General features: G+C 41.3%; 1 protein-coding gene across 1 annotated transcript in view; it reads right to left on the reverse strand.

Annotated features, from left to right (window-relative positions):
* SPATS2L (spermatogenesis associated serine rich 2 like) overlaps positions 1–12585 on the reverse strand; it is a 137929-nt gene extending 125344 nt beyond the window's left edge. The window contains exon 1 of the mRNA XM_069860844.1: positions 12535–12585. Within this exon, the coding sequence (XP_069716945.1) occupies positions 12535–12570 (36 nt within the window). The 5' untranslated portion in view covers positions 12571–12585. The remainder of the gene's footprint in view (positions 1–12534) is intronic.
* Between the last annotated feature and the right edge of the window lie 11141 nt (positions 12586–23726).

Here is a 23726-nt window from a genome sequence, read left to right on the forward strand (position 1 = left end):
CCATGTTGCCAGCGTCTTTGTAGAAATGGAGGATTTTCCTCTCCCACTCCCACCCTAAAGTGAACTCCTTTAAACCCTCACCATAAAGCTGCTACATGCAATGTAAATGAAACAGTGCTCGTGCCTGAACTAAATATAGAATTCAAAGTTCTTCCTGCATCCAAAATGTTCCCACATGAAAAAAAAAAATGGAGGCTTACACAGTACCCAGCCTTGCTTCATGCCACAGATATCTAATGTTTCTCTGGGTGCATGCTGATTTTGGCCGGGACCAAATTAATTTTCTTCATAGCAGCTGGTGTGGGTCTATGTTTTATATTTGTTCTGGAAACAGTATTGATAATAGAGGGATGTTTTTATCATTGCTGAGCAGTGCTTACACAGAGCTGAGGCTTTTTCTGCTTCTCACCCCACCCCACCAGCCAGTGGACTGGGGGTGCACAAGGAGCTGGGAAGGGACACAGCTGGCAGAGCTGGCCTCAACTCACCAAAGGGATATTCCATACTTTATGATGTCATGCTCAGCATTTAAAGCTGGGGGAAGAAGGAGGAAGTGGTGTTCAGGGTGATGGTGTTTGTCTTCCCAAATAACAGTTACACATGATGGAACTCTGCTTTCCTGGAGATGGCTGAATGCATGCCTACTGATGGGAAGTGGTGAATGAATTCCTTGTTTTGCTTCGCTTGCACGTGTGGCTTTGCTTCACCTATTAAACCGTCTTTCTCTCAACCCCTGAGTTTTCTCACTTTTACCCTTCCAATTTCTCTCCCATCCCACCAAGGGGAAAGTGAGTGGCCGTGGGCTTATTTACCCCCCTAAGCGAGGCTTAGCTGCCAGTTGGGGTTAAACCACAACACGGTGACACTAGCAGGAGGCCAGCACACCCTCCACTTCACCTAGTCAAGCCTTTTCCCTGGTTTACTGAGGCTCAGCTCCTGCTCACGTGAATGGGAATTCTTTGTAAGTGTTAAAAGGAGTGATCCCTGTATTACAATAGCACCTAGGAGGGCATGCTGTGCCGGTTACTAATGACATGATGAGCAGGAAGGAGACAGCTTTGCCTGGAACAATACGTGATCCTTACAGGACAACCAAACTAAAAAATCTCTGAAAATTATCAGCCTCTGGAACAGGTATACCTGAGGCACAGAGTGACCAAATAAAAGTTGACCAAAATCACACAGGAACAGCTCCTCAAATCCAGAACTGGCTAGACTTTGCCAAGAACACTCATCACAGCTGCACAAGCTAAGCAATTACCTTCACTGCTTGACTGTGTTGAAAGTGCCCTCAGGTGCAGTCCCAAAAGGTTCTGTTCTGTTTCATCAGACAGCAGTCTTTCACTTGTTTCAGTGCCAGTCTAGAAATTAAAGCAATTATAAAAATAAGTAAATAAATGAAATCACCACCATCACCCTATAATGTCTTTGAAAAATATTTTTTTCAAAAAAATGAATGATTTACCCAATACAGCAATTTAACACAAATATCCTCTCTCTAGTCCAACTTCATCACTTGCTCCAAGTCCTCTTTAGTTATATGCAACAGGGGCCACCTCCTTCACTCACAGACATCCAGGCTCCTAGTCTTTAACTGAGCCACAGGGAAGCCAAGTATCCTGGACAACCTGAAATGACCATGTGTTCAGTCAGAATCCAGGACATTTTCTGGCAACATTTGATTTTTAAGATCACAAAATAACTACAACTGGGGTTTTGTGTAAGCATGCTGCTGTTACAAGACTTTGAGTCACCAGGAATATGCACGTATTTTTCAGAGAGTATTTTCCAGTGACTTAATGTCTGAATGAATCCATCATGAAACACGGAAAGGGTCATTAACATTCACCTCAAGAAAAAAGAGCACCTTTGAGAGTGTCCACACACATTTGCATCATTCCAGCTACGGTTCACTACTTTGAATACTCGTTCCACCAGACTATTTGGTCCTGGTAAACAACAGACAAGTTTTCCTGGCTTGTGTATTTATTAAACCAAAGGAACATTTTGCTGACAAGTGTGTAGCTGGTGTATTTCAGAATCCCAGATATCATTCACAGGCTATCTTTCAAAGAGTCTTTTTCATTCAAGACCACCAAAAGGGTTAGCACAGTAAGAAACAGAACTTTGGACCCTACGGAACTTTTCAATAAGCAAGAGATGTGTCTTGAAGACAGAAAAAGCGAATCCCCAAGCACTTCCCAAAGATGGAAGGTAGCTATGCAGCCCAGAAGGTGATTTACAACAAAATTCTCCTTCCTACCAATACCTAACATCTGTACCTTGCCTACATGACGCTGCATCTTTCCAAACAAAACCAGACGAGAGAGATTTTTGTGAAGCCAGGTTTAATTTGTCACTTTTTCCAACAGATCAAGTTAATTTTGTTGCCGTCCAACTGCAGCCAGAGATCTGTTCTGTATCTAGTGCAGATTCTCCCAGCTGCTTCCCAGTCCTCTCCCCCAAATATCAATGGCATGCAAATGAATTCCACATGCAAATGAGCAGCTCAGTGAATGATGAAAAAAAGGTCCTGTTATTCCAGTTCTATGACTTAAGAAAAACAAGGCAGCCTCACAACATATATGCTGCCTTTCATCTAAAACCTTTGTTAAACATTTAGTGGACAGATTCAAAATAATACACGCATCTTCAACTGTGCCCTAGTCCATGAGCTGGAAACCTGGGATTTATTACTTTGTTTGGTGGCAAGAGAAGTTGGCAAAATCCAGTTCCTAAAGACAATAAAATATTTCTGTATAGGTATTGATGATGCAGTTTCTTCTTCCTGTCTGAAATCCTGAGTAAGATTTATAGGAGTTTAAATCAAGGTATTGGAATGAGGAATCTTCCTCTCCCGTACTTGACAAGCAGCTGGGTGCTCATGGTTCTGGTAATTCCCACAGCCTGTACCTACAGATCCACACTCACTGGCCAGGACAGATCTACCTCATTCTCATACACTTCTTTTCTTGTCAGAGATCTGTGCTGTGGAAGTTCAGTCACAGTCCATATGTAAAGGATTCATGACAAAGCTTTAAATACTTTGTGATATCTCACATTACAAACTAACACTTTATTGTTTAGTTGTACCAAAAATTTATTATACATTAGAAGCAAGAAGGGCAATCTCAGATCCTAATCTTGCTTAACAGTTTTAACTTCCACTGGATAAATGTGAATGAAGAGGTTGTATCAAGAGAGGACAACGCATAAGTTTTTAAAGGAAGCTACCATCAATCCCAGACTATGAAAATTTCCAGATATTAAACCACTTTGTACAAGAGTTTAAATAACTACTGGCAAGTTGCAGCTAGATTCTATTCCAGAAACTTTACAGATCCTCCTTTACAATAAGACCGTATCATACTTGAACATAGTGGTTGTACAGCTCTCAGCAGTTTAATTATATAGATTCTCAGAACTCATTTCACAAGGTTGTACCACACTCCACTGCAAAATCTCAGATACCTTGTGGAAGCCCATGTTACAAGAAATTTTTTCCTATCATCATGTCCTTACAGGAAACTTCAGTTTATTGGGTGATCCATTAAGTACATCCTACATTCTAACAATTCCCTACTGATTACAATACAGCATCAGATGCATCAAACATCTCAACAGTTCCCATGTTAGCACTTAAAGCTGAATCACTTCGGCCATAATAAAAATAATTCAACTCTAATGTTATCAGCACTAGCACTTCTTCTAACTACTCAGTTAAGTCCCAGCAATTAGCCGTTGTATCATTCATTTCGATGAACAAAATGCAAGAGCAAAATTTTGCCTTTCCATCTGAATTACTAAGACTTTAATAATTCTTAGATGATAATATCATCTGTTTAAAGCAAGCAACATTTGTTAGGTAACAGAGACAGAGTTTATCATGATGCTGCCACAGAAGAGGGGCACAAACTTAGTAAAGAGGCAATCTCAGGCAGTTCCAGGTATCATAAACTACAAGAACAACAATTCCTGTATTTTAAGGTGTTTTCATGCAAAAGTCATGCTAAAGTCTCACAAGTCATTGGACCTCAGCCCATTTTTCTTATAAAAATTAGTAAAAATCGTACTGCATATGCCAATGCTGAGAACTGGGAACATGCAGATAAAAATGTTGGTTCAAAAAGTATCAGTCTGATTTAATTTCTGCATTAGTAAGAAGAATGTCATGGTCCCAGGATGCACCTATGTAATGCTATTCCAGCAAAAGCAAATATTAAGGCTGATGAGATTCAATTTCAAGAAATCCCCAGCCATCATTGCCGAGGGGTTCCAGGAAATGAAGGTATTGATTTCAGAATAAGCGAGTTTACAGATCAAAAAGCTTTTGTTTCCTTTACCCACTTCTTTCATAAAGGTTAATTTCAACCCAAATGCAAATCCACTGCAGGCACAGTACCTAGCCAGAGCCCCATATCAGGGGCAGACTTACTAGAGAAGATTTGAGAAGGCTGTCCCTTCCCTCTCTACTTCTGTCACACGGGGCACATACTCCTAGGACATTTGAACATGCTACAGTGTCAATACACAGATTTCTTTTTGACTGTATCTACATCACAGCCACATCACCAAGGTAGTGGACCAACTGGGGAAGCTGTCTGCTGGATGGAGCCCTGTCGTGGGCCTGCCCCAGCTACATGGGTATGCAAGTCCTTTCCTCCCCAAAAAGAATGTTTGTGTGTATTCACAATTAACAGATTCAGTGCAGAAGCAAAGCCTCTCCTTGGATTGTATGCAGAGCCCTGCTGTGGACAGAGTGCTGACACTGCATGTCAGCAAGGAAAACACAATGCAGAGCAAGACTGAAAGCACTGCGTGACCTTGGAAGAGCTTGGCATCCCAGGGGAGATGCATAGTAGGAGCACATCTCCCACAAAACCCACAGTGGGATATATTTGGAACTCTAAACACAACCTCCTGTGAAGACATTATAATAAATTTCTTATTTACAGCTACGAGGAACTTGCTTCTGTCTCTGAAATCTCATGGGTCTGTTCTTCCATCAGTCTTGCATAATAGCTAGAAGCAGTTTCCTAAGTCACTAGAAAACCAGTAAGAGCAAGCCAAACTAAAAGAGGATTTTGATACAGACCACTCACTAATCATTTGCCCATTAAAAGAAACACACAAGCAAAGCTTCATAGTAGAGATGTTTTTTAAAGGAGGTTGTAGAGAGGAGGGAGCTGGCCTCTTCTCCCAAGTGACAGGGGACAGGACAAGAGGGAATGGCCTCAAGCTCCGCCAGGGGAGGTTTATGCTGGACATTAGGAAAAAATTCTTCACAGAAAGGGTAATTGGGCACTGGCAGAGGCTGCCCAGGGAGGTGGTTGAGTCACCTTCCCTGGAGGTGTTTAAGGCACGGGTGGACGAGGTGCTGAGGGGCATGGTTTAGTGTTTGATAGGAATGGTTGGACTCGATGATCCAGTGGGTCTCTTCCAACCTGGTGATTCTATGATTCTAATTATCATCTCTTTGATGTTTGTCATCTGAAAAGTTCTTTTATTCTTCCAAATTGTATCTTGATGCCAATTTTATTATATTCGGCTCCAGCAATATGATCTTGTAGTAGAATACAGTAGCAATGGTTGTGCAAGAAAAGGAAATCAAGAGTGGGCTCAAAGGCAGATATGTTTGTTATACATTTTGTCAAAAAGATGCACATCCTGATGGATACCTTGAGCTGAATAATAATTACATATCAAGCTGAGATAATGAGATAATTGCTTGGTAAGCCTCTGTAAAGTGATCTGGTGATCCCTCCTGCAAGTGGTCCTAACAAGCAAGTTCCTTTCTATTACTGCCCGCAGAGTGGAACTGATGATAGAGTTGGACTCAGTGTTGTTACGTCACTTGGATGCAACTCTATAAATTCAGTATCTGACTTCCAGCACCAATTCTGCCTTTTTTTGTCACTTAAAAAGACCTACACATACTGACTTTAAGAATACTATATTTAAAAAGAGATAAATGTATAGATATAGATACTTTACTACAAGTATCATTTTTTTTATTTAGTGTCTGACCTGTGTGAATGAATGAGAAGGATATTTAACAGCAGTTTATCGAGAGGATAGCTAAAAAAAAAATGTCCCACCAAATTTTCAGGATCAAATATGCAAGTTGTAGTTCATCGAAGATAAGCTTGAAATAACACACAGCTGTCATTGATTCTTCAGCCTGACCTAGCAAAGTCTGCAATTTAAGGTCCTTTTCAGTTACAGTGCTGACTGTGCCAGTATGACAGATGTTTCCTGTCCTATTGGCTCTGTTAAGGCTTCACTTGATTTCTGTATTTCTAACAACTGTTGGCGAACTGATAGGTTTTAATCCTTCTCATCCGTGCTATTGCCTCTGTATCAGGCCAGCATCAACATCTCCATATTAGCTCAGAGAATTAGTATTCCAGATTCTTCATCTTCTGCACAAAACACATGCATCGTATTTTCTTCTGTGAGTGTGCATAAATGGTTTGAAGAAGTTGTTCTGTTTGACATATCGTGCTTGTATCAGGACCTCCATAGTTTCAGATCTCCACTATTTGCTTCATTTTTTCCTATTTTCCACTTCCATTTTCCAAATATGCACTTGGAATTGTCACCAGGAGGGAAGATCGGAGGGAAAAAAAACATAACTAAGTGCTGTGCTCAATTTACCATATGTGAGATTGCAACTAGAAGCCAAGGTATTTTTTTGTATCATCTAAACTGTTGCAGAAGATGCTGAAAAACGGAGGATCCAAGGACTTAACAAGTAGTGGGCCAATATGTGAGCACTGAAGGCCTATTCCAGCTGTCAGCAGAAGCACTGGAAAGACTGGATCAGTGCTTGAGGTTTTTTAATCTGGAAGCGTCTTGCCACAAGAAGAAAAATCTGGTTCACACTACAACATAATCAACTCTATTTCAACACTAACAGTAACCTTTCTTAATTACTCCCAGTGTAAACTGCCTCTTGAGACAATGATGTCTGGTGCTTATGGACAAAAGTTGTAGTAAACTGAGAATATTTAAAAGCATAGAATACACAGATGTGTGTGCGTGTTTATCCATCAGATCACACGACAGACCTAATGACCACAGCACTTCCAGATTACTTGGATGGGTCCTATAATTTGGGAGGAAATAGAGCTTGGATACTCCTTCCAACACAGGTTTTTACAGCTCTTTATTCAACAATACTTTCTGTCATATTATTCTGTTTGAATAAGGGGACAGACGATCACAGAGCAATGGCATCAACCAGCAAGTAAAATTATGCATGTATTTGCGTTTGTAGGACCCATGCTTTATGATACATTTAGAAAAATGTAACAGATTCCTACACAATTGGTTAGATTCTCACATGGCAAAAACTGGTGCAGCTCCCCAGTGTAAGGGCTCATAAGGTGTTCCTTTATGCTGTTAACTCTCTCTCTCTAGGTAACATTGCTGCCATTTAAGATGAGTTACAAGGATACCAAAAGAGTCAATTGGCTTTGATTTTAGGTTTGTGGCAATTTAGGGGACTGTGCTAGGGTTGCAGCCTGCTACAGTAAATAATTTAAATGGATAGAGAAGCAGCACTGTGGTTCTGAATACATAACCCATCTATTAGAGCTACACCCACTTACTGAAATGAAGGAATACTTTTGCTCAGTTGAGTAGGGGAACTGGAATGCAACAAGCAGAAAGGCAGACAACAACCCAACAAACACCAAAAGAGAGTAGTAGCTCAGTCATTATTTCAGTTGCACAGCTGTACAACCTGCATTTCACAGAGCAAGAGCCTAGACATGTAAATCAAACTGAACCGACAGAAAGATCCTGTTGGAAAGACAGGGAGTTAAGATGTCAGCAAATGCTTGTAAGGTAGACTAGAGCATTCTCTCTCCTTAGCCAGAAGCTGAGTTAGGTACCTCAGGCTTACATGGATCAGACAACAGTATATTGCCACTGAGGACACACACTGAAGAAAACAGTCTGTATGACACATGGGATTAATACTCCGTTCTTATCATGCCAAGAAAGCCTCAGCTGGAATCTCCTGCTTGGTTTATTTCATTTTCTTCCCCTACTATTTTCTACTTTTATCCATCTATATAGCTAACTTGAGCTAACATATAATGGGAAATCTGGTTTGAAATTCCAGGTACTTCTCAGCTGAAGACCATCCCATCCAAAGAAAATTGGTGTTTTGTAGCTAAAATCCTATGGGACAGTCCTCATCTGAAATTGTCTAGCTTTAGCTTCCAAATATTAGATCCTACTTATCATCCTCTGCTAAACTGGGAACTACTAGAAGTGTTTTTGCCAATTATGTTTTTGTTAGTAGAAAGCAAGATCTCACTAAACTAAGATTGAAATGAACTCAGACTTAAGTCCCTCACCTAAAACTCTTTCCAAGCTCTCAGATAATTTTTTTCTTCCCATGTTTATTCCAAGTGTCTAGCAGCCATCTGAATGCATGGACACCAAAGACCCAGATAAGTTATTCATGGAATGATTTTGCTAAGGCTGTTTATAACTCCAATGTCTCTTCCTTACAATCACATGCTGTTCCTTGCTTACATGTACAAAAATTACTCTGCTTCACAAAGCTGCATAATCACACTGGGAGTAAACATGCAACAACTCATTTAGACAGCCTTTCAGTCCCTTCCAGTGTTAACTTCACAGCACTCGATGTGGGAATTTTGACTGACATACTCTGTGATCTCTTCCACCTCAAGTAAACCATACAGATCAGGATAACACCTGTCCAATATCATTATGATCCTTGCCAAGGGCCACCTTTGACAACAGGTAAGTTTTGAGGCAGAAGAATGACTTCTAAGTCCTTCTTTGCAATACTTACACATGACAACTGAAAAGCTATAGTCCAACGTATAGAAGGCCACAAACCACAACTAGCCCCTTTTTTTTCCCAAGCCATTATGAGTGGAACACACAGCTGCTTAGTACACAGGAAAACAATCCAGATCTGGCAGCAAAGGCGTAGCACACCTTTGGGTTTTGTGTAGATACAAGTAAAGGGGTCACAAAATCCTGTTGCCAACACAATGGAACACAGCTCAAGAGCAGGATCTGTTCCCTCAGTGCTGAGATTATCCAATCCATCCTCCTGTTGTCTCTGTGAAGGTACAGGTCACGGACTGATGCTAATCAGTTCCTTATTTGCTTCACCAGTTGAACAGACTTTCACCTTAGCTGCTATTGTGAATGTACAGGTTTCAGGCAGCTGCCCCATCATTTGCATCACAGATATCTGGTATCACTCCCATCACACCTACAGCCTACTCCCATTGGCTACCCAGTTGCTGAAGAGGTGAGAGTCACAGGAAGAAAATTAAATCAGAAGATCCATTTGCAGGTATATCATCCCTAAAGACTGCACAGACTCTACTGCACAGTGTTAAAGATCATCTCTGCCTCTTTTCCTATCCAGAATTCTTTTCCTAAACCAGGTGCCCAAAGAGCCCATCTCAGACTTCATGCGAGGGATATTGTGTTTTATGTGCACTGTACCAGCTCTGGGCTGGCTCACTAAGCTCTGGGCAGATGCTCAGGCAGTGAAGATCCCCGAGTGTCTTTAGGTCTGAGCATCTTGATGTCAGAGATCCCTTATCATGAACCAGCTGGCTGAAAAATCATGGACAGTATAGATGTTCCACAACTCAGCACTTGAGATGAGCATTTCAGACCCAGCTCTTCCTGAAAAGCTCTCCTGAGCCAGCCCTCTGGGAGTGCTCAGTAAAATCCTAACTATGCTGTATATGAGAGGCTTTTATTTCTCTTTTAAACTGCCACAAGTGGGTTTTTTTCCTCCAGTTAAGATATGGAGAGCCCAAGACTCTCTGGTACCACTGTATCTAACTGTTCTTCCCTCAGATTTCCCTGGGCCATGTATATGGATGATGCCAAACTGTCTCCTCAATTCCAGAAACAATTCAGTTATTTCATATTGAGTCAGATGAAATGGCCATGGGCTCAGAGACAGTAAGTATTAAGTCTCTTGTTTGTATGTAGAGGTATCTTTTGGGGACACACTCCTGCTTTAGCACAGAAAGCGGAAAGCTGACACTTCACATACATGGAAGCCAGCAGGCTACCTTCAGATTCCCCCATCAACTTGTCCCTGTATCCTGCTCCCAGTCCAGCTTCCAGGGTTCCTTCTGCACTGCTACAAATGTATGTGCTGGCTTAAGGTTTTGAATGTCTCGATGTTTGTTTTTTTTTTAACTACCCCTTCCCCAAAATTTCAGATAACTCATTCCCAGCTGCCTCCCCAAATGGCTTTTTACTTCTTGATATACAGGCTGTGCATGTCAAAAGGTCCAACACAAGATCTGCAGATCCAGCTTGTCCTTAATTTCAGCATTCAGTCACCTTCACCCCTTTCTATCTGCGCTAGTGAGGACGGGTGAACTCTCAAAGTTTAGACAGGGAGCTGGAGGAAGGCAGGAAAGCAGGACCCTCCACCCCTTTCCAGGGTCTGCAGTGCCTGGACTGGTTAAGTACCAGTCACACCACCCCATTACCTATCTGCTCTTGTACAAAAGGACAGAAGCTTTCCACATGGAAAAATGAGAGCTGGGATCCCCTTAACAGAAAGATGCAAATAAAAAGCAGTAGCAGAAAACCCACATGGTGGCTGCTGCCAACACCTGCTAGCACCACTGCAATAACATTTATTTCACACATGTCCTGGCTTAGCAGGCACCTGATTTACATTTTCACACTTTGTATCGGCTTTCTACGCACGAGTTCTCTACCCCATTGTTCATACATCACACACTACTCATGTTTTCAGTGCTAAGTGACACAGCCAGGTTATTGCACAGGACAAAACTCTTGCTTGGAAGTACACCTGCATCAGAACAAGATAACCTTGAGGTAACACATGGATAAATGACATGACAACTCTATTCTAAAAAGGCATTAACCTGTTAATAACTACGAGCATATATATGATTTCCAGATTTCTCCCTAGTGCACTACAATAATGAACTCTGACAGATCTGCACCTGAATCCTCTCTTTTCAATAAACAACTTTACAGTGAGCTGGCCTCCAATTAGTGGCCAAAACTATCCTTTCAAGGCACATGTTTACTCACCGTAAATGATGTAGTAGTGGTGGTAAGAATGCTTTGCATCATTTGCAGATACATAGGCAAGAATGATGGGCAGATGAGCAGGCAATGATACTTTTGGCTCACCCCTTAACCAAAGTTAACTTCACTGTCCTGTAACCACTATAGATTTCTCACTGAAGGAGTGCTGTTAGACACTTAGGGACTTTGGCGCATTTGCAGGCACTAAGAAGTATTATTTCAATTACATTAAGTCAGATAACATATAATATGGGGCCACACTCCTCATAGAAATTATTACCTAAACAGAAAAAAGGTAAAGGGAGACAGAGAATCTAAGAAGCAAAACAGTCTGTCCATAAGTCCAGTGCAGAGTCTGTAACAGCACCCAGGTATTTTGGCTTTTGATTCCTGTTCTACCATGTGAGTTCATGCTTTTCTCCAGAACTGTTAAGTTTTATGCTGCTTACAGGTATGGATGTTAAGATTTTCCAGAGGCATCTGTCCAGTGTTTAAAAAAGGGCATTCCCATGTAACATTTACACCACACACGAGATAGCAATAACTAAGTTACTATAATTGATAATGCAAGACAGGAAATATTAGCAACTGTTTGTGATGCAATGGTACCTTTCTTAACAAGTAGCTCATAAGAAAGGAGGCTCCTTATCTGCATATGGGGTCATCAGTGGAGCAGTGCAGACACAGCAAATCAAGAGCAGCAGCTATGCATCTCGAGTGTAAGAACCGTGACAGCCCCGTTCATAGAGAGATGTGGAAAAGATTATGAAATAACAGAGATGAACTCCCAGAAATTTATGTAGGCAGGCAACTCAGGAAGGTCTTCACTTGTACAAGGTTTTGCAGATCAGCCAGTTACTGGGCACTCACTGATGCATCAGTAGGCAGCAAACAACTCAACTCCTTGGCCACACACTTTAGCCTGGTCTGAGCTTGAAGGAAGATTATGAGCCACCAGCTCTCAGGAGGGGTTATAACTGGCCACTGAAAACAATGCCCCTCCATCAGCAGGATTGACATTTTTGTCAGGGCTGGCAGGGAAATTGTTCTTATGCGTTCCTGCCCTTGTAAATCAGGTTACTTTCATATGAAACAGGTCTGGATATGCAGCGAGCTGGCACCCCTATGGACACACACCTCTAGCGTGGGGAGCAGCCCAGAAGGTTTAGAGATTTGTGTGGAGTTCACAGCAGATGTCTGTAACAGATTTTGTTACTCTTTCAGCTTTCCTATCTGAGGTCATAGCTAAGGCAGTTTTGTAGAGCAAGCAGAATTACCTCATTTACGAGAGAAACCAGAGAGACCTTTATTGTGCCATTTTCACAAGTGATTGTCTGTGCTCACCTGCAGGTATCTTTAAATGAAAGCACTGGTATGGCCAAGAGGAAGAGAAAGGGATGAGAACATAGCAAGATATACAAGAGGGAAAAGGGGATTCACCTCAGTGGAAGAGTGGGCTGAAAAGCCTGGGTCCATCAAAGTCTGCTCCCCTCCAGAGGCACAGAACCTGGTGGGCAGAACAGAAAGAGTTTACAGGCCTCACTGTAGGGAAGAAATCTATATGTGCCCTGCTAGGTTGGCTTACGTTAGTGGATTAAACACAGCTGATAACTTAATTCTTTATACCTTCCCTATGACACTAAGGCAACAGACTCATTTGGATATAACTGATAGCAAAGCTTACGATTTTAAAAAGTCTGTTAATTATTAGTAACTCCTTCTGGTAACAGCAGGGAGGTTGTGAAAATATCTTCCCTGAGAAGATAATGGAGTTATTTGAGAATAATGCAGGAAACCTACAGGAACCCACAATATAAGCATGAATCCGCCCATCATAAGGTGGTAGGGGTGGCCTGTCAGACTCCAAAGCTCTCTTGGAGCCCTGTTTTCCAATGAGTCTGTGTTACAGGACATGGACTTATTTCCATAATGAACACACAGGTCTTTCTTTTCTATGCACCACCACCCACATCTCAACCCAGCCTTCAGGCAAACAAAAAAAGATTGTCAGACTCAGACACTGAAGTGGTATCAGAGCACACTAACTTGCCAAGCCCTGTAACAAAGTTCAGCCCTCAGCTACCAAGCATCTCCTGACACTTCAAGTTCTCTTCTCTTTGAGCTAATCAAAGAAATGGGACTGTAAAAGCCATAATGTAAGAGTAATTTTTTGTTTGTGTAGGATCACATCCTGTGTAACTTAAGTTTATTAGCAGGTTTCAAAGTTGACAGAGGAACTGGTAGCTCAGAAATAATTAATTAAAAACATGCAGCTAGACAGAGGACACAATCTCCACATCTGGCTGAGGGAATGGCTTTTGTTAGACATCAGAGAGCATAGTTAGGAGACGACTCTTATTAATTTTGCAACTGTGAAAAAGACAAAGTTTGCATAAATCATGAAGGAGAAATCTATAGAAACCAGATCCATCATCTTCCAACAGTCCTGGAAGACTGGGGAAGTTCCACTGGACTGGGGGTTGGCTGATGTTGTGCCCATTTACAAGAAGGGTCGCAGGGAGGACCCAGGGAACTACAGGCCTGTCAGTCTGACCTCAGTGCCAGGAAAAGTCATGGAACAGGTGATCTTGAGTGCGATCACACAGCACATGCAAGAGAACCGGGTGATCAGGCCCAGTCAACACAGGTTCATGAAAGGCAGGTCTTGCCAGACTAACCTGATCACCTTCTATGACAAAGTGACTCGACTACTGGACGAGGGAAAGGCTGTGGATGTATCTTCTTGGACTTCAGTAAAGCCTTTGACACAGTTTCTCCCAGCATTCTGCTTGAGAAACTGTCAGCCTCTGGCCTGGACAGGCAAACACTCTCCTGGGTGGAAAACTGGTTGGATGGCCGGGCCCAGAGAGTGGTGGGAAATGGTGTGAAATCCAGCTGGAGGCCAGTGACAAGTGGGGTTCCCCAGGGCTCAGTGCTGGGTCCAGCCCTGTTCAATGTCTTTATCAATGACCTGGATGAAGGCATCGAGTGCACCCTTAGCAAGTTTGCAAACAACACTAAACTGGGTAGAAGCGTCGATCTGCTGGAGGGTAGGGAGGCTCCAAAGGGATCTGAACAGGCTGGACCACTGGGCAGAGTCCAATGGCATGAGGTTTAACAAGGCCAAATGCCGGGTCCTGCACTTGGGGCACAACAACCCTGTGCAGCTACAGACTAGGAGAAGTCTGGCTGGAAAGCTGCCTGGAGGAGAAGGAGCTGGGGCTGTTGGTTGACAGTGACTGAACATGAGCCAGCAGTGTGCCCAGGTGGCCAAGAAGGCCAATGGCATCTTGGCTTGGATCAGAAACGGCGTGACCAGCAGGTCCAGGGAAGTTATTCTCCCTCTGTACTCAGCACTGGTGAGACCGCTCCTCGAATCCTGTGTTCAGTTCTGGGCCCCTCACCACAAGAAGGATGTTGAGGCTCTGGAATGTATCCAGAGAAGAGCAACAAAGCTGGTGAAGGGGCTGGAGAACAGGCCTTGTGAGGAGCGGCTGAGAGAGCTGGGGTTGTTTAGCCTGGAGAAGAGGAGGCTGAGGGGAGACCTCATTGCTCTCTACAACTACCTGAAAGGAGGTTGTGGAGAGGAGGGAGCTGGCCTCTTCTCCCAAGTGGCAGGGGACAGGACAAGAGGGAATGGCCTCAAGCTCCGCCAGGAGAGATTTAGGCTGGACATTAGGAAAAAATTTTTCACAGAAAGGGTCATTGGTCACTGGAACAGGCTGCCCGAGGAGGTGGTTGAGTCACCTTCCCTGGAGGTGTTTAAGGCACAGGTGGACTAGGTGCTGAGGGGCATGGTTTAGTGTTTGATAGGAATGGTTGGACTCGATGATCCAGTGGGTCTCTTCTAACCTGGTTATTCTATTATTCTATGATTCAGATATGTTACTTCAGTTGCTCGTTTTGTCCCAAACAAAGACAGAAGTTCAAAGTTTTTCTTGATGGGCAAGTCCCACTGTCATTTATCAGCGGTCCACAAACCCTATTACTGTACAACAGCACATGTGAAACGTGGGACTAAACGCTTCCCTGACTAAGTGACTAAAGAGTAAGCAGCAAGCACAGGCTTTTGCTTAAGAAATTAAGAGGTTACTTTGGTACAAACACAGAGGCAGACAAAGGTTATTTAAGCATTCTTGGCACCAGTTTCCTTTTCTCTCTTGAATTCCTGTTTTAACTCAGTTTTCACATTAACCTTTCCCTTCACCTTTGTGGAATTTCATTGCATTACTAAAGGAGAAAATGTTTTCTTTGCTCTCTGTGGCAATGAAGCATGTTAGCTTTCCCTGCTCTGAGATGTTGGCATGTCACTAACTGTAGAACTCGCTGCCAGCATGACAGTGAATATCACTGTTGTTATAACTAGAATCATGTTCCATGAACATATGACCCTGGGGTCGTGTAACAGCATCTAATTACAACAGAGGCTGCATGTTTTATAGAAATAATAAAGTTCTGTAAGCATGAGGAAAACGTGAGCATTTCATGAAGGGCTGGGTAATGGTTATTTTGCTGATTTTTACTTGATACTGTGCAATTTCAGTGCTGAAAGTGCCATGCACCATTCAGAATGCAATTATACACCTCAGAGTTACCTAGAAACATGTCAGTGTGTTCCTGGCCCTCTGTCTGACAGAGGTGCTCAGGGTGTTGTGGTGGAATAAGCAATCTAACCTTTGAAGCACAAGAGGGAAGTGATCATCCTTCAGTCTTATTTATAAAATATTTTTCATTTAATTTCAATGTAATAAAAAGATGTTGGGGAAAGCCTTTCAGGTCTCAAACTAGAGTTTATGGATCTGATGCACACTTCACTGTCATTCTTCTAGTGCCAGGGGTAAAGCCTAAAGATTATGCTGAAAAGCAAAAATAGTATGCTTTCTCCTGGTATCCTTACATCTCCAGTCAGAAGGTGCCAGTGACCCTGGAGAACACCCTGTGAGGAAAGGTTGCCTGCCTAGGTGGGTCCTGACCGAGTACAAAGACATTGCCTTTGCAGAACCTGTGTTCTGTACTTAATGATGTGAAACTGGACACACAGTAATGCAGGTCACTAAAGAAAACAAAACGGCTTTTTCCACTCAGGTTTATCTTAGCCTGAGAAAGGATGTGAGCTGTCATGTATTCCCACTGGATGCATTTGAATCAAACATCTGTTAGCTTTCCTCTTGCAAACACCTGATGAATCCAGTGCCACCACATATTGCACACTCCTTAGCTAATTAAACTCCTGCAAGGTTGTCTCATGAATCAGATGCTTTGGGGAAAAAGACTGTGCTTTGATGCAGCTGGAGGGAGGACTGGGCACAGAGAGGCAGCTGTTCACACACTCGTTCAGCTGTGGCTCTAAAAATACTCAGCGTCTTTTGTTGTTTACCAAAATGTTGATTTCCTTTTGCCTATCTGCACTGCTAATGCAGTAAGTAAAATTCCCAAAACAGTAGGGTCTTTCGTCATTATTGCTTATCTTAAAACTGAGCTAAGGTATTTAATTACTATCTAAGAGTGGTTTTATCACCTGTAGGAGGAAGTCTAGGGAATTGGCTCTGTTCTCCTTTGATATTATCCACCTTATAAAAATAAATAATAGTATGGTAACCTTCTCTGCTATCTGACAAACAGCTAAACATGCTAAGTTACAAACGCAGCCACACAAGCAAAATTGGTCTAATCAAACAGGAATGGAAGACCTCACCTGTAAATCTGGAGATCCATGTTTCTGGGAACTCTTTCAGTTCTCAGCATTGTAGCACAGGACAGAACAGATACTGGCTTTCAGGTAAAATACTGTGTTTTTCACTAACACAAATGTACTCAAATTTGATTATGGAATGAAAAGGGTACAGAATCAGAAATTTAATCAGGCTACAGGGAGTTTTGCTGCAGTTAACCAAAATTAACGCCAAATGACATAAAAGACTACTGTGCACTGAAAGGCACTCATATCACCTCACTCAGCTAGTACCTAGCATCAAGGAAGAGAAACATGTTTGACAGCGAAGTCAGAGCAGAAACTTCCTTCAAGGAAACTAAACTATAGTCACCAAGGAAGAAGAGTTCACAAGGTTAGGTAAATGTCCACAAGTACCACTCAGTGAGTCTGCCCAAAGATGGTCATGCTTCTGAATTCACCATCAGACCTGAAATCATAGTGTCATCAATCAAACCATGATTGAAGTCCATACAAGAGTTCTCTCTTCAGTGAGAGAAAGTTCAAAAGCAGAACAACAGATCATTAGCATCAAACACCAGCAAAGCACACCCCTAGATCAAGAGCAAGCAACCCATCAATGCTGCATCGGGCACTCTGTAGTAGAATGTTTATTCTGGCATTGCACCAGCAATGTCCTGGACAACGTGGCCCAATAACAAAGGTCCAGCACAGGAAAGAGCCAAGCTGAGAAAGTAGCTAAGTGCATTTCTGTTACTGCCACAGCTGATACCACCAGGAACATGCTGAAGGGCAGCAGGAGTCCTGAGCAGGCCAACAATCACAAAGAAAAACAACATTTGAAACTGCTTTTACTGATTTTTTTATGCCTGTGGTTTTTTACCTAGTGTCTGTGCTCAGTTTCATTTGCTGTGGCAGAGCTGGTATGGAGACACTCAGTTGTGTGTCTGAGCCTTAACTGTATTCCAGCCTCAACCCTGAGGCGATGATGATACTACTTCCACTGTAAATGCCAGGGAAGTGGTAAACAACACATTATTTAATATCAGAAGATCTAGGTTCATTTTCCACTGCTCAAGTTGCAGACACTAACAAAAAAAAATAAAAATAAAAGGAATAAAAAATAGTACAGACTGAAAAGGACACATGTTGTTCTAGGTTCTATTTACACAATACAATTTCTTTAGCTCCATCTATTAAGGTAGAATAAAAAAAATATCCCTCATGACACAGGCTTTACTTTGCTGGTGAGCATTAGACACATGAGTTTCTCTCTCTTTCCAGTTCTCCATTAGAGCCAGGGACAACTGGCAAAACAAAAACAATCCAAGAAAATAAAATGTAGCCATTATTCTGCTTTAACCACAGACTTCCAAGAAATGCTTAAGCTTCTTGTACTTTGCACAGAATGGATGTTTATTTAAGTAACAGTGGTGTGACAGAAGCTTATTGGGAGAAAAAGCCTGATATTTTTAAAGGTGAAAAAAATAACAAATTCTACAGCGATTAGAGTTCAATGTCTCAATACCAATACAATATATAAAGCTTCCTGTCAAATTATTTCTATTAAGCACAAGTTTTTAAAACAATATTACTAATATGTAAAACAGTTTAGTAGAACTAACCTTATCTTGCTCTTAAAAGACTTATTTTTTAAATAAAAAGATACCTCAACGTAATTATTTTAATGCTGTATAAACTCTAATGTAAGTATTGACCTTTTTGCCTCCTTCAGAAATGATAATCAACATCCACCCTGCAGATTAATCTCCTAAATTAATGTTTCCTTGTCAGTGTCATGCTTTTTCATTTGTGTCTTGTAGTTAATTTAAATTCTTCCCAATCTGCTATGTAGATAATTATCTAAAACAGACTTCGTCACTGGAGTACACATGCTCCCTCTGTTGTATGGTAATCTGTACCATCACAGTGTTTAGATGTCCCAAATGGTGCTCTGCTTTTCCCTTGCTAGGTACTATACAAACACATAGTTATCTTAGCACATGTTCATGCTTAAGTCCTCTGTTGTTTCAAACTAAGCACCCATGTGCACACACACACACAAAATACTGGATGAAAAGCAGAACAGTCAGTCCTCATTGTCTGGAGGGTAGAGGGGCATAAAAATGAAAGCATATTACCCAGGATCACACCAAATTTCAAGAGAAGGAGCAGAAACTGAAATCCAAATCTTGATCCAGGGCTGCAACCTCACAAGTAGCTCACTTCCAAGCCTTTATACTAAACATATGTCACAATCCAACCTAAGAAAACCTTAAACTAAGTTGTGGTAACACAGCAAGCATTTAAATACACAGTCAAAAAACAGAGAGAAAATTATACTTCTAGATTCCAAAATACACTGGAAATACTTTCTCCCTAAAAAGAGATGAAAAGACAGGGAAGGCAGACAACCTCCAAACAACACCACCATGGTAAGAACCTGCTGTCTTTATGCATAGCTTTTTCATATATGCGGTTATAGTCAAGAGAAAGGGAGGTAACAACAGAACCATTCCTTTTACATCAGTAGCGGGCACAGTGCAATAAACCAAGATTCTAAAAGAAGCTCCCCTGGGTGCACTGAAGCAACTACTTGAAACAGCTATTTTTACATCTTTCTGAAGAAGCACAGAGGTGAATTACAAAGTACAAGGAAAATATTCCTGAAAAACAAGACAGCTTGAATTTTAAGGACTGAGAAAAATTACACAATCCTTTCAGATACAAAGTAATTTAAAAAATTAAATGGACAAGTACACCTGGGATAAATGTTACTGTCCCATTCACACCAAGCAGGACAAAAGCAGCAGCATTTGTTTCTGCTGGAGTGGGCTTCTGGTAGGAAGGGAAATTTAAACAAGAAAATATTAGGCTCGCTTTTTGGAGGAGTTGTGGTTATATATGCGGTATACATTGGAGGTGGAAAGCAATCAGGACTGAAATGGATGATGATGAGTTACTGAAGGGAAACAGATTACATGTACTAAGCCAGGCCACACCTTTATCTTCATGAAGCAGTCCACATCAACAAGTGCGCGGTTCATCGGCATTTCTGGCTTCTTCAACCAGCTTAGAGATTTTTTGCCAATATTTCTCTGAATTTCCCATCATTCTCCCATAACAGTACAGCCCCAAGTGAAGAGTCTTTTAAGGAGAGGAAATCTCTGCTTGTTCATCACCCCCAGCATCGCTGCAACTCATAAACACACCCTTTGATGTAAGAGAGAGCTTTTTTCTTTACCACCTGCCTTCTCTCTTTCCTGCTTTCAGTACCACCCACCAGTCTGCAACTCGTGTGATCATCAGTGTACAGAAAATTATGGTTCAGGGCGATTAATGATCAAAGAAAATTTTGTACATTGTTTGTTGATTGACACAGCAGATGAGTAATTTTTGTCAATAAATTCTTAAGTAATTGGACTGCTGTAGTCAAACCATATCCTCACTTCCTTGTGCCAGTTATCTGTCAATAAATGAACAGTAACGAAGTAATTCTCCATTTGTCCAGAGTTAAATTGGCCACAGCTCTTTGAAGTATTTCGTGTTCAAATATTGCCATATTATGAAGTAGTGCTATAAGATAAAAGTTACTGATAAACACTCCTAACATATGGCCAACCTGGAGGACTATTTGGTGGAGATTTATATAATTAATAACAGATTGTTCTTGTACTTTTATATCAAGAAACCACAGTGTCGTTGCCAATTCATAAAGCAGCTTCAAGATCCGCTCATGCTGAAAGACATTTAAGGCATACTGGAAGAAAAGATTAACTTAAGTTTAAGGTCAACAATATGCCATGTGAATACATACTGAAATGCATGAACTGTAAATGTACCACATAAAATATTCCAGGAATCTTTTCTGGTTGTACTTGCTTAACTTTTATATACATGTATGTTTATATACGTACACATATATGCATACACACACACTTCCCAAAAAATAAACTTCAGATCCCTGGTTATATTATCATAAAACCATTCAGATACTGCACACGTCTGGTTCTTTGGCCTGATTGTTATCACACTAACTTAGAAAGAAGCAGGCTCCTGTTTCCTATTAGTAAGGACATAAAAGTGTTTATGTTGAAGGAGAACCTAGAGAGCTTACTATGCCGAGTCCTGTTCGAAGCCAATGTGGCTTTGTCATGTGTACATTAAAACTGACACAGCCAAGTTTGGTTACAGTCCAGCAGAGCATGTGCAAGTCATTTACATACTTTCAGAGGCCACAGTGATAAATACATATAGCTCTGTGACAATCCAAGGGTTATGTCTGGAAGTGAATGAAAAGAAAGCAGTCAAAAAGGAATAAGACTAAGAAATAAGACTATTTATGAAGGAAACCATCATGGAATTGCTTAGAAACTGCTTTTCTGGGGAAAGGATGGAAATGAAGAGAACAGAAAGAAGTCTAAAACACATTTCTTGGACTCGAGTGGAACATATTTTTTGCCCTCCTTACCCTAAACAAGATTACTCCTGCCATGTGTTTACTGGTGATACATTTAGCTTATATTGTACAGGTATGGCTGCCTGCCCTGAATCACATTCAGACAAATAGAAAGCAGGAATATGTTTGCTGGTCACACAGCTGCAATCACTGTTTTCATCATAACTCCCCAAGGAAAGCTCATTTTGGGTAGACCCTCCCAGCACTGGTCATTTCTACTCACAACCAAACTTCTGACTTGAGCCTGACCTAAGAGCTTACTCCCTCTCACACACTGGACAAGACCCCTCAGATTTTGACTTTAATCACAGGATAGTAAGGATAAGAACCTCACTATCAGCCCCAAATCAGAGTAAGTATTATTTAGACTTACCCAAGGGAGTACTTTTTGACTGTTTTGCTTTAAAATTAAGAATTTCTCATTCTAAATTTGGATCTCCTCTAAGGAGTGAGAAAAATATCCAAAACTAGATCTGCATTTACACTCTCACTATGGCCAACTCCAATGGATACTCCTGGTGGTAGAATTGCAGTTTAAGGCCTTCAGGAAAAAACCTAGGACATTGGTGACCTCTAACCTGCTTTATCCATTTGCACAAGCTCTAGGAAGGGACTAGAGGGATGAGGTGTAAGTTAGAAAGAATGTGTTGGGACAAGTAGTCTGCACTTCTTGTCTACTGCTGTCAGCCTTTTTATATTTTAATTTTTTTAATGAGCAGAAAAATTGTTTTAAGTACATAATGCATTTAAGAAGCCAATAACAGCCCCCTTTGAAACACAGAAAAGCATATATAGAATCATAGAATTGTAGAATAACCAGGTTGGAAGAGACCCACCGGATCATCGAGTCCAACCATTCCTATCAAACACTAAACCATGCCCCTTAGCACCTTGGGAGGCTACAAGTTACACTGGCATTTCTAACTTTCACAGCAACAGCAATTATAAGCTGACTCCTTGGTGACACTTTGTCAGGAGTCAGATGATCATTGTACAGTTTCTACTTAGTCAAAAGTTATAAATATGTTTTTAGGTCTGAATTTACACATCCTAATCTCTTCAGCACAAAGCATTTCCCATCAAGTCCAGAGCAGAACTATTCCAGTCAGCCATACCCAGACAGGCAGCCCGCAGGTGGGCAGCAAATGTACCTTCAAGCCAGCCTCAGACTTGCTCTAGTTTACAGTGCAAGAAGTAGGGATGAAGGAAAGCTAGTTAAAAATTCTGACTGGCTTGAAGATTCTGTGAGCAAAAATAGCTGTGACTTCTTGTCACAAAATCTTCAGCAATTACAGCTTTGAGGCCTGGCTATAAACTCCCCTAACCATGATAGATGGGTTGTAATGCCTTCACATTTTTATCAAAGGATTGGAAAACAGAGGGCTTTCATATTGTTTTGTCTGCTCTCTCATCTCATTAATGGACATATTTTACTATAAACTGGATGCCATGGAGAGTTTGAGTATACATCCAGCTTTGGAAATTCTTCTGACTCCTTTAAGGAGATTAAATCTATCTGAGCACAGTTTGCTGGAATGCTGCTGGAAAAGAATGTCTGAAAGAAAAACAGAGCAAAATCAACAGTAATAAAGTTGAACCTGCACAGATAAGCAGGGATATGTGATCTGAGTGAATGTCTTCCTCATTGCTTTGCCTATTAAAACACTGATCAATAACAAACAGTAAACATCAACTACGATGATATTTCCATGGTTTATATTTTGAAGACTGAAGTATTTACTGTTTCTGTGCAAACTAAAGGTATGCTTCCCTGATGGTAAAAGAATTGGAGCCCATAAATTGAGTACTATCACTTTCTGCTCAAGTGCCTTCACAGTGGATTAGCCTCAGCTGTTTTATTTCGTGCATGCGATAGACTACGCAGACACTGGTTTAGCTTATATTTCTGATATGCAGGAGCCTTGTACAACCTAAATTCACATTCAAATAAATTTACTTACTATAAGAGCAGCAAAAGCATTTCATAGGGTCAGAGTGAAAGGTTCAGAGGGAAATCAATGCTCGTACAGGTTGCTTTGGCAGGAAGAGGACATCACAGCACAGGCGTTACTCTCATTCTTCCTGGATTATTCTTGTACAACATTGTTGTTTCCCATGGCTCTACTTGTGATTTTTTAAGTATAAGCAGGAGTAGAAAAAAGTGCAAGTTGCCTGGAAAACAGTCTTGAGAGGAGTAGGAAAAAACGGGAAATGTGGAATTTTTTCACGTAGGGCAAATTACTTGCAGCATTAAAGTCAGCCAAAACAACATCAAATATTTTTAATTATTCTTCTACATAAATACCACACGAGACCACTGCTGGGAGGAGCTGCAATCCATCTGGAAAGAGAGGTGGCCAGGAGTGGAAGTGGCATGTCAATGGGACACTGTCCTTAAAACATGACATGTGACACAAAGAAGGTTGCACAGAGCTGGTTTTGTCAGCACATGTGGCAGATAAGCCCAAACATTGTGGGAGCAATACTGTCAAACTGCTCTCT

Source organism: Phaenicophaeus curvirostris, chromosome 7, assembly GCF_032191515.1.
Source record: "Phaenicophaeus curvirostris isolate KB17595 chromosome 7, BPBGC_Pcur_1.0, whole genome shotgun sequence".
NCBI classification, from domain to species: Eukaryota; Metazoa; Chordata; class Aves; order Cuculiformes; family Cuculidae; genus Phaenicophaeus; species Phaenicophaeus curvirostris.